This window comes from Pristis pectinata, chromosome 8, assembly GCF_009764475.1.
Source record: "Pristis pectinata isolate sPriPec2 chromosome 8, sPriPec2.1.pri, whole genome shotgun sequence".
Lineage (NCBI taxonomy): Eukaryota > Metazoa > Chordata > Chondrichthyes > Rhinopristiformes > Pristidae > Pristis > Pristis pectinata.
The window spans coordinates 28,693,160-28,706,066 of NC_067412.1; the positions used below are offsets into that span (position 1 = coordinate 28,693,160).

At 38.6% G+C, this 12,907-nt stretch overlaps 1 protein-coding gene across 1 annotated transcript in view; it reads left to right on the forward strand.

Annotated features, from left to right (window-relative positions):
- LOC127573574 (uncharacterized) overlaps positions 1 to 12,907 on the forward strand; it is a 245,881-nt gene that overhangs the window by 44,717 nt on the left and 188,257 nt on the right. The window contains exons 18-28 of the mRNA XM_052021930.1: positions 52 to 219; positions 1,785 to 1,993; positions 3,551 to 3,654; positions 4,090 to 4,217; positions 4,348 to 4,509; positions 5,303 to 5,511; positions 7,889 to 7,992; positions 9,025 to 9,152; positions 9,299 to 9,466; positions 10,621 to 10,829; positions 11,728 to 11,831. Coding sequence (XP_051877890.1) covers positions 52 to 219; positions 1,785 to 1,993; positions 3,551 to 3,654; positions 4,090 to 4,217; positions 4,348 to 4,509; positions 5,303 to 5,511; positions 7,889 to 7,992; positions 9,025 to 9,152; positions 9,299 to 9,466; positions 10,621 to 10,829; positions 11,728 to 11,831 — 1,693 coding nt within the window. The remainder of the gene's footprint in view (positions 1 to 51; positions 220 to 1,784; positions 1,994 to 3,550; positions 3,655 to 4,089; positions 4,218 to 4,347; positions 4,510 to 5,302; positions 5,512 to 7,888; positions 7,993 to 9,024; positions 9,153 to 9,298; positions 9,467 to 10,620; positions 10,830 to 11,727; positions 11,832 to 12,907) is intronic.

A 12,907-nucleotide genomic window follows, 5' to 3' on the forward strand; every position in this document is an offset into this window, starting at 1 on the left:
TGAATATAGTTTTATATTGTGGTTCTAATGAAGCAACTTTATTTTTATTAGTTTGAAGTGTTGGACCTTCTCACTCCTCAGCTACTTGCTGAATTAACTGTGAACTCTGAAGCATGGTTTAACACATACAGGACAAATCAGATCATCACTACCCTCACAGGCCGAAATTTCAGTGACCTCGTGGCCTATTTCACCCAATTTAGTTATGAAACACGCATGGTAAGATAACGTTCCCTTTTGTCTTTCAATCTTCCATTCACCCTCACGAGCTTCAAACAATGTCTGTTTCAGTCATAAAATCTCTTCTTAAGCAACCTGCTGGAAGATTTGTTGAGAGCTGTTTTGGAAAAGTTTGGAGATACACAATGGTGGCTCTCATCTCTGCTTATTGAGTTGTGTTGCATGGAAGCAGATAATGCCTTGAGGAATGGCAGTGAACCAACTCAAAATCTGAGTATGTTCCCAAATTCAGATCGTTCTCAGGAATGTTACAATATTATGCTGATTTTCTATCAGAATTGTTTTCTGTGATAATTTCAGTAGTGCCTTGGAATGGCCAAGGAAATTCAATATTCAATCATGTTCAATATTTCAGGTAGTTAAATGCTTAACAGATGAATATTCACAGAGCAGATCTGGATTAAGTGCTAGGAACTGCCCATCCAGGGGCTTCAGTACTGGTCCAACAGAAGTTTGGAGGGTTGGAGATTCCCTTCATTAAAATGCTAAGGAGGAGCACCTGTTATGATATCTCCTTCCTTCTAAAAGCTGAAAATCAACTCTTTGTTGCTGGAGTCCAAGGGCTTGGTTGGAAAACACGTTCTTAAACCCTTTTGTTTTAAAATGACTATGTTTAAATAATTTTCTAAACATGCATGTTTTTCTGCTTCTGGTGTTCGTGTAATAAACCAGGCTTAGACCCTTAAAAGACCCACACCCACCGTTCGGTAGCCTGTTAATCCTTTGTTTTACCAGGTGTATAGTAAGACTGGTGATTTGCCAGGACTAAACTGGACATACACTCCACTTCCCAACCCTCCTGCACCGGAGCCCTTTTTTATGTTGGGCTGATGTTCTGATTACAAGATTACACAGAACATCTGGGAAAAGGCTGGGACTACATGAAGTCCCAGCCTTTTCCCAGATATTCTGTGTAATCTTGTAATCGCAGAAGATCCTGACATAATTTGGACCCCTGTTGGCATACTTCTTGCTGGAGTTATGACCACACCATCCTAAAATGTCCCGTTTGCTTGACCACTTACGTTGTGTCTATCCACAATGAAGCCATTATTCTGTAACACATTAACGTTGACAGAAAAGATAAAATGCCATGAGGAGCACCTGTAATCAGCAGCCTTTCTTATGTTGGCAGATAAAAGAGAAAACTCTTTGCTTAGGGGCGGCACGGTAGCATAGCGGTTAGCGTGATGCTATTACAGAGCCAGCGATCAGGGTTCGATTCCCGTCGCTGTCTGTTAGGAGTTTGTACGTTCTCCTGTGTTTGCGTGGGTTTCCTCTGGGTGCTCCGGTTTCCTCCCACATTCTAAAAGATGTACGGGTAGGTCAATTTAGGTTTAAAATGGGCGGTGTGGACTCGTTGGGCTGGAAGGGCCTGTTACCACGCTGTAAATAAAATTTAAAATTTAAGTTTAAAACCTGGAGCTGAACTGGATTAGGGAAAAGTGAGCACAATGAATAGTTTATAACTTTGTCTTATTTTATCTATAAATATTATCGTGGACTTTGGCTAGTTAATGAAATTGACAATTCTATCCTTCCAGATGAATATTACAACTTTTGAAAACACTACAGTGAGGGACCTGATGTTAAGCAGGATCATGAAGTTGTTGCAACCTGCACTTTTATTATTTAATGTCACTGACTACGCTGAGTGGTTTCAGAACAGATTACTTTTGCTGCTGCCCAGTATTACAGGAAATGAACTTGCAGCTATACCTACCAACATAACTTGTGAATCTTACCAAGCAATGTGAGTATTCTGTGTTAAAATTTGTCTGAAGAGACAACCCTTGCTACATATTCTGGTTTAGAAATTATTGTATACCCTAAAAGGCAGGATAAAGTGTCACCATGCAACATACCAATGATCCTTTCTGTCAGTTTGTAACCAAGGGGTTTGAGGCTCATTTGAGACTTTGGTGGGTGGGGTTGGGTGTGGTGGCAGTTAGCCAGACACTGAATGCCTTGGAGGCCCAAAGAGATGGGGAGGGGCCGTCACAGCAAACAGACAGATAGCTGGGGCTTAGGTGGAGTAGAAATGAGTGAATATTGGTGGTGCCTGGCCAGAGTGTAGCATTTTGTGCCTGTTGTGGGTGAGGATGGGAGCTGTTATCTGGCGAGTGGACTGATCATTATGCTGGTGTGGGAGGTAGGAAGTCAAGTGTGGGCGCTAGGGTTGGTAGCAGTGGAGGATGGGGCCTGAAGGAGAGGAGGTAATTAATGTGACTTGCCTGAGAGGAAGTCCCAGTTCAAAATGTTATTAAAGAAACCTGCTCATTCTGGGAGGGCCCAATCGCAGGTGCTCCTCAGAACACAGTGCAGCAACAATCTAAGCTTATGGTTTCATCCACTGACATTTCTTTAATTATCCTGCTAGTTGCATTCTCAAACAACTCTGATGAACTTATCAAACATGATTTCCTTTTAATAAAACTTAGAACCATGCTGATTCTTAATAAACATACCCTCAGTGTCCCCTTTTAATACTTAAAACATTTTTTTTTCAAATGAGTCAGTCTCATCAGATCAGTAAAATTTTGGAGAGGAGAATTTTCTTGAAGAGTTTTCTTTGGAAACCACCTACCTGGCAGATATTCTTGGGATTTACTGCAGTGTAGTTTTACTAGACAGATTCTTGGAAAGAGTGGGTTATTCATTGAGTATGATTAGACTTTAGTCATGGGGAAATTGTGAGAATAAAAGGTGATCTTCTTGAGACTGAAAGGAATTGACAAGGTTGATCCTGGAGACTGTTCCCTACTGCTGGAAGGTCTAGAATTGTAGGTACATAATGTCAGGATGAGTGGTTGGCATTTAGGACTGCAATCTGGAGAAATTTCTTTGGACAAAGGAATGTAAATCTTTGAAGTTCTTTATCTCATGAGGGCTGTGGATGCTCAGCCATTGAATATATTCAAAACTGAGAATAATAGATATTTGTACTTGAAGGGAAATCAAGTTGGGGACCAGCCAGGAAAGTGGGCTTGACCTGCAGTCTTATTGAATGGCATATCAGGCTCATGAATTAGAACATGGCTTATGCCTGACTCTATTTTTTATTTCCATTTAAATAAATGGAAGAAATGTAAAAGAAAATGATTTATCAGCAGTTAATTTTAAAGCATGGTCTAAGTAATTCCCAATCATTCTTGCACAAGGTTAGATGTATAAACACGTTGATACCTGAGATTTATAAGGTGCTCAGATTCTAAGAAAATATAATGGCTGATTCCTACCATTCTATACTAAATTGAATGTCTGATTATGATAAACCATAACTTAAGGATATCTTTCTTTATCTCTACAGAATTCAAGCCCTGGATGATTTGTACCTAAATTTATCAAAGTCACAACTCAGTGATGTTTACAACTTTAGTAAAACGTTTTTGAACTTGCAATCTTTCTCACAAGGTAATGAGTTAAAAGTTTGGATGATGTGACTTTTATTTTGCCAATAATTAATTGAATAGTTCAACAAAGTCACATTATTGTGGAGTAGATAATGAATTATTTAATGTGTATGATACCCAATATTATTAAAGGACAGTAGCATTGTGGGCAAATACTTAAGATTGTTATTGCAATAGTTGTAATAGCAACTTACTTCTAATATTTTTCTTTCCTTTGAAGAAATATTTTGTTTCTTCTCATTGGCAGAGTGGTCCATGTCAAATCACTCAGCTGTTCATATGCATCGGGGGTTCTATTAGCCTCTCATCAGTGCTGAAATTTTTACTCTATTTGGTGTATAATGATTGCCCCATCTGAGCCAACTGGAAGTTATTCCAAATTAACACCCCTTGTGTGGATTTGTCTGGGTAACTGTGTCAATCTTTCTCCCTGCAGGAACTGGAGATGTTCCATGTACTGCTAACACAACTGGAGTTCGTGACTGGCTACTAAAAAACTTCAATAAATTCATGGCACAAATCACTTTCACAGACATACCGTTTCTGAACAAGAAATCTTTTCTGGTAATTTCTTTATACTTCAACATGTTCATATAGATTTTAGGCAGAAATTGACATGGAGTTTGATTTCCCTGAGTTTATTTTTTATGTGGCTTTAAAATTTCATAGTTTTCATGTTTTTTGATTTCTATAGTTCGAAATATTGGACCTGCTCAGCATCCCGCAGCTCTCTGGACTGACTGTGAAATCACTGAATGATCCTTCGGGCATCAACAGAATCATTGACATCCTCAGCAATAAAAGCTACATTGACTTGATCGGCTATGTTACGCAATTTGTTAATGAGACAAAAGTGGTAAGACACCTTCCCTTTGGTTGGTTTTGGCTCCCTCATTAACTATGTGAAGATTTTTTTAGGTTTGAGCCTCTCTTTTGTAAATATTTGAAAAGGAAGAGAAAAAATTCAATGCAAATAAGGCTTAAAACTTTGCTTTCCTTTATTGTTAGTAGATCACTAATATAATAGTCAAGAAAAGTTTGAGAATTTTTTTTGAATTTTGGGGCCATAGCACTGATGCCATTTATGGAGTCAAAGAACAAAAGTGGCAACAAATAGAAGAATATGATAGCTGTTTACTACTACAAATAGTACACAAGGTTGAGACCTGTCTCGGGTTGTGTTAGTAGCTACATTTTGTGGACTAATAATAGAATCAAGAGCAACATAGAAAATGCTACTCTCCATCACAAATGTGATAAAGAAGTTTTTGATTCTGTATGTTAGCTTATTAGAACTTCATTAATTGATAGAGAAAAGACTGTTAGCAAATCTCTGCGACTGTGCCTAGTGTGATGAACATGATAGAATGTTCATTTTATTAAAATGTATAAAATAACAAGAGTAAGATTATCTTTTTCTTATGAATGTAGAACTTTATCTCCTTTACCTAATAACAAGTCAATGTGCACAGTTTGTATAGAAGTACAATCAATGGAATGAATATCAGCAGAGTTCTATAAAGGGCACAAGACATTCTTCATCAAATTGTCAGATAGTGAAGAGAAAAATCTACTCTCTCTATACTTCACTTTCATGGAACTTGCGACTGTTCTGCAAAGAATAAACATAACTCTACTTTTCATTTCAGAGGAACATTACAGATATTCAACCACTCGCAACAAGAAGCTCATTGTTGACGGGGATCATGTCGCTGTTAAGATCCTATTTTACAAGATTTAATGATACAGATTATGCTGAGTGGTTCCAGAACAGATTACAACTGCTGCTGCCTAGTATCAATTACAGGTTGCTGGGGTTGATACCCACTAATATATCATGTGAATCTTACCAGGCAATGTGAGTATATTGTCCGCATTGTACAGGGTTAATCAATAGAGTCAGCATATAAAAATCAATGTAGTGAATGTGTTTGTATAAGTAAAGCACTTTGAAATTGTCATTTTACAAATGAAACTCATTTACCTCTATTAAGATCTCGTACATCATGTCAGAGTTGCCTTTGCTGATATACATCTCACTGGGCTTTTATTCCATTGAAGTCAATGAAATTGTAAAATTCTTGGACAATTCATGATCCACCCATGGCCTTTAATTTAAATTAGAAATCCAATTGATAGGTGTAGTTTTGAGGAATGGGATCTCCAGTTCAAGTTTATCCAGAATGAATCTTTGGTCCTCGCTTAAAGCAGCTGCAGCTCTTTTTAATGACTTCAGTGTTTTTATACCCCCTACTTACATGGACAAACATTTCATCTGCTCTTTTGCTGGACTGAACAGGACTAAATATGCAGAAATATTAAGAGGTTTTAAAGTAATAGAGATGAAATCACCTATCCTAAAATGGGATACCATTTGATGTAGGTACCAAAGATAGTACATTGTGACAGTAATTAGAGATTTTAAGCCTCAACAGCCATCGAGAAAGAGTACTTTGGATCTTTCTGTTCAGGGCAGAGTTGCAGTATGGTTGGATATTCTCTTGGCACTTTCTTGGTTATAGCAGGCAGGATCAGAAAGAAAATTTTGTCCAAATGTAGTGGAGCAGATGACATTAGTGCAGAGGCAAAGAAGTCATGAAAAGTAGACAAGGCTGTAGGGGAAGCAAAGTAACTGTTTTTCAATCTAGAAGCAAAGAACACAATAGAAGGAAGCAATACGCAAAAAGTGCTGGAGGAACTCAGCAGGTCAGGCAGCATCCATGGAGGGAAATAAACAGTCGATGTTTCGGGCCAAGACCCTTCATCTGGACTGGAAAGGAAGAGGGCAGAAGCCAGAATAAGAAGGTGGGGGGAGGAGGAGGAGCACACACAGGCGGGTGATAGGTGAGTTCAGGTGATAGGTGAGTCCAGGTGAGGGGGGGAAGGTGGTGGGATGGGGAGAAGATGTAATAAGCTGAGAGGTGATAGGTAGAAAAGGTCAAGGGCTGAAGAAGGAGGAAGCCGGTAGGAGAGGGCAGTGGACCATGGAATAAAGGATGGGGGAGGGAAGGAGAGGAGAGGAGATGGGCAGGTTATCAAGGTGGGGGAAGGGAGCCATAGAAATAAGGGAAGACAAAGGAGTGGGAGGAAAGAAAAAAAAGGGGAGGGGTTACCGGATGTTAGAGAAATCGACATTAAGGTCATCAGGTTGGAGACTCCCAAGGTGGAATATGAGGTATTGTTCCGCCAACCTGCGTCTGGCCTCAACGTGGCAGTAGAGAAGGCCGTGGATAGACATGTCAGTATGGGAGTGGGATGTGGAATTGAATTGGGTGGCCACTGGGAGGTCCTGGCTGTTGCTGCGGACAGAGCGAAGGTGCTCAGCAAAGTGGTCATCCAATCTGCGTCGGGTCTCACCGTAGGAAGTAACGTTATGTCCTCCGTATCCTAAGTTGAAGCACTGTCAATTCTCTTAAGCACTCGATAGAGGAGAATAAATAATGGCCTGGAAAGTTCCTGCGAGCTGGAAGCCATCCACTCTTGCTACTTGTCTGCCCTCTAAACCCATTCTTATCTTGAGTAAATCCCTTGGTAAGACTGGGCCTGATTGTAAATCCCCAGAAATGCTTGAACAACTGCATAAGCCATCCTCTCAAACTGAACTGGCTACCAAAGCTGTCAAACATTTTGAACGAACATTCAAAAAGATTTGAACACTATTTTCGTTGAACGTATTACTAACATTTTTGATAAAATAAAAGTAACTAAAACACATAAAACACTATAAAATACTTAACAACTAAACGCTTTTAAGTTAACACAATTTTATCAAAAATTGCAATTACTTGGAACATTCTTCTCCCTTCCTTGGAGCAATTTCAGTCCACTGAAAAGAATGGAGGGCTTGAATCTGTGCCAGTGCAACCTGGTGCAAGTTGAGCATGCACATTTCCTGCTGGCATTTATATGGAAAATCCAGGGCAACATCATGATACTTTTGACTATATTATAATAGTATATTTGGCCATTAGAATGTGTCGATTAGTCTGGTATAATTGCCACACAGTTTTACTAACAACGTCTTTTACTATTGGGTTACACAGGGTTTAATTAGACCAACAATTAAACATATGGGTTTAATTAGACCAACAATTAAAGCATGTTTTAAGTGAACTGCTTTTAGTTCTGTAGCAGCATCCTGTATTGTATTTAAAATTAGTGATAGAGAAGCACGTTTACAATTGTCAAATGTAGATCTCTGCTTCGTACCAGTTTATCCTTTTTTACCTCTACAGAGTCAAAGGGCTGGATAATTTGTACCTACGTTTTACTCTGCAACAGAATAGGGAGATCTACCTTTTCAGTAAACGTATCCTGAAGTTCCATCAAAGTTTAGAAGGTAATGTATTGATTTCTCAATTTTGCTAATGAATGTTTCACAGAGTAACTCAAATCACCCTTTGACATCATTCCATTTAATTCAGTATTGTAAGTTACACGGAGAGTTACATTGTCATGTTGCTGAAGCAAATTAACTTTGTGGTGAAAATACTTTAAAATTCAGCCTTGTGAGGGTTGTGAAGGTTTTATTTCTTTCACTGTGTGAGAGACATAAAGGGTGATCATCTTCATTACTGCAGCTGAAAAGTGCTCTTTTACTAAATGTTGTATGCTGTGGGGATCCGTAATATCAGGTCCCTGCTCAAAGTAATTTGTGCAGGATTTCCATGATTTCTTAGAATTGGCAAAACCGGGCCCACACAGAAGCTGCTATGTAATTGAGACTATTCTGGGACTTCCATCCGAAAACAGGTCAACCAGACAGATGAGTGACCCAAACGGAATGGTAGTGGAGAATGTTGTCAGTTTGAGAAGGGCCTAGGAACAAATTAAAGAGAATGTTCATCCATGGGAAATTCCTTCAGTCAGGGTCAGAAGCTTTTAGCTATCCTCTTTCAAGTGTGAGACTGCCATAGGGGTAGGCCTAAGCTTGGGGAAGTAAGGTTAATTGATTAGAGGCTTTTAACATCTGAGAACTTTGGGAATGCTTTGCCTATATGCCATTGCTCCAGTGAAGGAGATGAAAATCATTCCCATTCATACAGAGCCAAAAGTCATCTGCTGGAAACTAACTTTTTTGTGCAGATGGATTTGATCTGCCCATTAATGTACATTGACAGGGAGTTCATCTCATCCATTCTAACTCGGCAACTTTCAGGTATCATCAGGGTATTAAGGGGTAAGAGAGCAGTGTTCCAATGTACACAATAGAGATGCCCACTTCTGAGCCAGTTGGAATTTGAAACCTTTATCAATTAATTGTAGAATAAAGTACAACAAATTGATGTGAAATAAGAAAAGTGTGTGATAAATTAGTGGATAACTTGTGTATGAAATCATAAATAAAACAACGTTAGCTTTTTTTTTGCAGGCTCCCTGGGTATTGCTTGTGCTGAAAACTCTTATGGATCCCATGAATGGATAATCAAAAACTTTTTCCGCTTCATCTCCCAGTTTGATTTCAGTGACTTCACAGATCTGAATAAGAACTTCTCTGCTGTAAGTTTGTTCGAGTAATGGCACCTTTTTTATACAAGTTTCATCAAACAGGATTTCTGTTCTCAATGACAAGCTTGATATATTATACATTTTTGTGGTCCTTAAATATCATTGCAGTTTAATTTGTGCACTGTTGATTTCTTTAGTTTGAAGTGTTGGACCTCCTCACTGCAAAGCAGCTGTCTGAATTGACTCTGGAATCTGATGTGTTGAATAACATGGATAAAATCATCCAGATCCTTGATGTTCTTACAAGCAGAAACTTCAGTGATTTGGTCAACTACTTTAACCAATTTGTTCATGAAACACAAGAGGTGAGATAGACTTTCTATAGTCTTTGGAATTTTTAATGAATGTAGCATTAATTTCCATCTTTACCACTTGGCAGTGATCAGGAGGATCAAAGCTCCTGCTCAATGTAGAACCTGCCTGCTTTCAGCCCACTGATTTCAACAGGTTGAAAATTGGACTGCATGTAAAAATACAGTGAAGATGAACATTGTCACTATGTCTCAAAATGCTGCTGATTCTAACATAATATTTGTCAAATTAATTCTTTATGTTGAACTTTGTTGGCAAAATTCAGTTTCAGTGGAGGCATAAAACAAATAGTAGTGAATCGGTTGCCTGCTAAACACCCAATCAACTTTCTATTGAATGTGATAGAAAGTAAAATCCAGGCAGGATGTATAATGGGGTGCCAGTTCGCCATTTCCTGCTTTGTAAGATCAGCTAAGACCAATTTTACGTAATGTGTTGTTTAACTAATAGGATGGGCACTAGTTAAAGACTAGCTTTGCTAGTCATAACTGCTGAAAGCTACTGAGCAATAATGCTCCCTCTCTACCTTTTATGTTAGGATGTCAAGGATAGATTGAGCCCAAATCTTTCCAGACCATATCATTATGTATCTGGATGCCTATCTTCTGTGTCACTGACTCAGGTGCCAAAATGTTCTCAATCGAGATCAGTTTTATTTTTCAATCATTCATCTGTGATATTACAACATCTTTTTGTGCAACTGTGTTTTAATTGTTAAAAATAAAAACAAGGTCATCACTTATTACCTGTTCCTGATTGCCCTGATGAGCATTTGCCTTGAATGCAGTTATGAAATGACAGTGGTGAGCTGAAATGCTGCAGACATCTAATAGTTTTGGGACAGGTTCCTCTAGCAGCAAGGCACTGGTAGATATTCATGCCATTGTGTCACCCACCAATGTGTCCATGCTGGAAATTATAGTGCAAGAGCCTTAGTTGGGGTGCAGGGCATGAGAAAGTGATTTTGGATCCACTGGCTGAAAGACTTTACTCAAACTACCATCTCAATGTCTTCCAACTGGTTAAGGCTTGAGTATATAGGAATGGCCACATAATTTGGGCTGATATATTATGTTAAATTTAAACTTTGTAAATGCTCTCAAGAAGGATCTATCATTAACTCCAAGAATCATTCCCTTCATTTTAGATGGGCATAACAGCAATTCAAAACACAATGGTGAGGAACGTAATGCTGCAAAGAATCTTTGTGCTGCTGAGACCACATTTTGTAGTATTTAATGCAAGTGAATACATCGACTGGTTTCAGAATAAATTAAATTTACTGCTCTTCGGTATTACACAAAAAGAGCTTGACACACTACCCAGCAATATAACCTGTCAATCTTACCAAGCCATGTGAGTATGTTTCTGTTTAAGTATTGAGTTCAGATCAAAAGCCATCTTTAGTGATAAATGTTCTTTGTTGTTCATGGCATGAGACTTCTCTGGTATATTCAGCATAATTTGTACTGGTTTCATTGGATAAACCTCTAAGACAAGCATTTAAAGATCATTGAAAGAAGGAACTTAGGAATATTTGGAATTTGTGTAATGCCCAAGCACTTCACAAAAGGGCTTCAAGCTCATCTGAAATTTTTATGGATTTGAATCAGAGTATGCTTTTGATTGTAGAGATAAATTTCCACAGAGGTTCTTCTCCTCATCTGATTTAATTTCAGCAAAGGAATGTCACAAACTTTGCTGGAGGAAAAGACACTAAAAGCACTGTGACCTGAATGAAATATGGCTCCCATGGGCCCTGAGTTGACTTTAACAGGAGCCAGTGTGGGGAAATAGGTGCCAGTGGATGCCCTGCCCATTTTTAAGCACAACTCCATTCTCCTCTCCACTGAAGGCATTTTGACCTGGATGGAAAATGAGTGGCTGGCCTTCTGATGGGAAGCTAAAAATCAACCCAAATGCTGTACAATTGTAGATCCATTTTGCTTCCTCAACTAATGAACAGAAAGCACACACAACATTTTTATCTTATTTCTGTGTAAAAGTTTGTGCTTTCTGTGGCTCACTTTTGAGCTACTCGCCCACTAAAAAATGCCAAGGTGCCATCCCTTCTGCCTTTAAACAGGAACTGCACAGAGCAGAGGATATATTTTTTCAAACCAAAATGGAAACATGGATTGCAAAGCAAAGAACTTCCAAATATTAACCAAATAAAGCAGAAGTTCAGGATTTTTTGTTAGATCACTGTTGCCAATGATATTGTGAAATGAATTTCATATTTTTATACTTGTAGAGTGAAAGGACTGGACAATTTATATTCCAATTTATCAATGACACAACAAAAAGACATCTACGATTTTATTATAAAATATTTGACTCGCCAGCTTAATACAACAGGTAATGTACATGCAACCTTCAGTGCCATGCTGTTATATTTGTATGCAAATAAAGAGACCATTATATTGCCCAAGTAGTCTTACCTTTCAGGAAGCTTGAGGAAAGATACAATCACAGAATTTACCCAGGATCTTGGCGTGGATGAATTCTTCAAAAACTTTTCAAACTTTATTTCTCTGGAGAGCTTTAGACTGCTGGTTCCCCTATTCCAAGCTCCCTTATTTATTCCCAAAGTTTTACTTATGAAACCTGCCTCAGCATAACAGGAAAATGACTCTTCATCTGCTTTTAAGAAATAGGAGCAGGCAGAGGCCTCCTGGCCCTTTGAGTCTGCTCTCCCATTCGTCAAGATCATAGTTGATCTTCTACCTAAATGCCATTTTCCTGCATTACCCTCTTGATACCCATGATATACAGAAATCTATTGATCTCTGTTTGGAGTGAACTCAACATCTGAGCCTCCACAGCCATTCAAAGTAGAACGTTTAAAACATTCACTGCCCTCTGAGAGAAGATATTTCTCCTCATCCCAGTCCTAAACAGCCTATCCGTTATTCTGACTCTGTGACCCTTATCTAGATCCTCAGCCAGGGGAAAGGTCCTCTCTGCATCACACTGTTGAGGCCTGTAAGAATTTTCTCAGTTTCAATGAGAGCTTATCTCATTCTTCTAAACTATGGAGAATACATAGACCTAGTCTACTCAATCTCTCCTCAAATGGAATCTTCACTGTACTCCTCCATGGCAAATATGCCCTTTCTGACATAAAGGGACCAGAATTGTACATAATACTTCTGTGAAAGAAAGTAATTATGAGCCTAGGCAGTGCAATTAATCCAGTGCAGGATATATTTGAACATGAAGTAATGAAACTCACCTGACCAATTGCATGTGCTTTGACATTCAAACCAGAGCTGAATATTTAAACAATAATCACCTTGAAAAGCCAGAGCAGCAAATTGATTTTGTTATCTTACGATAACAAACCATGTTGAGGATTCATTAGACATTTAATTCAATTGGAGATGCTCTGTTTACAGTTTTACAAATGCTGATAGAGCAAAATATCATGCATG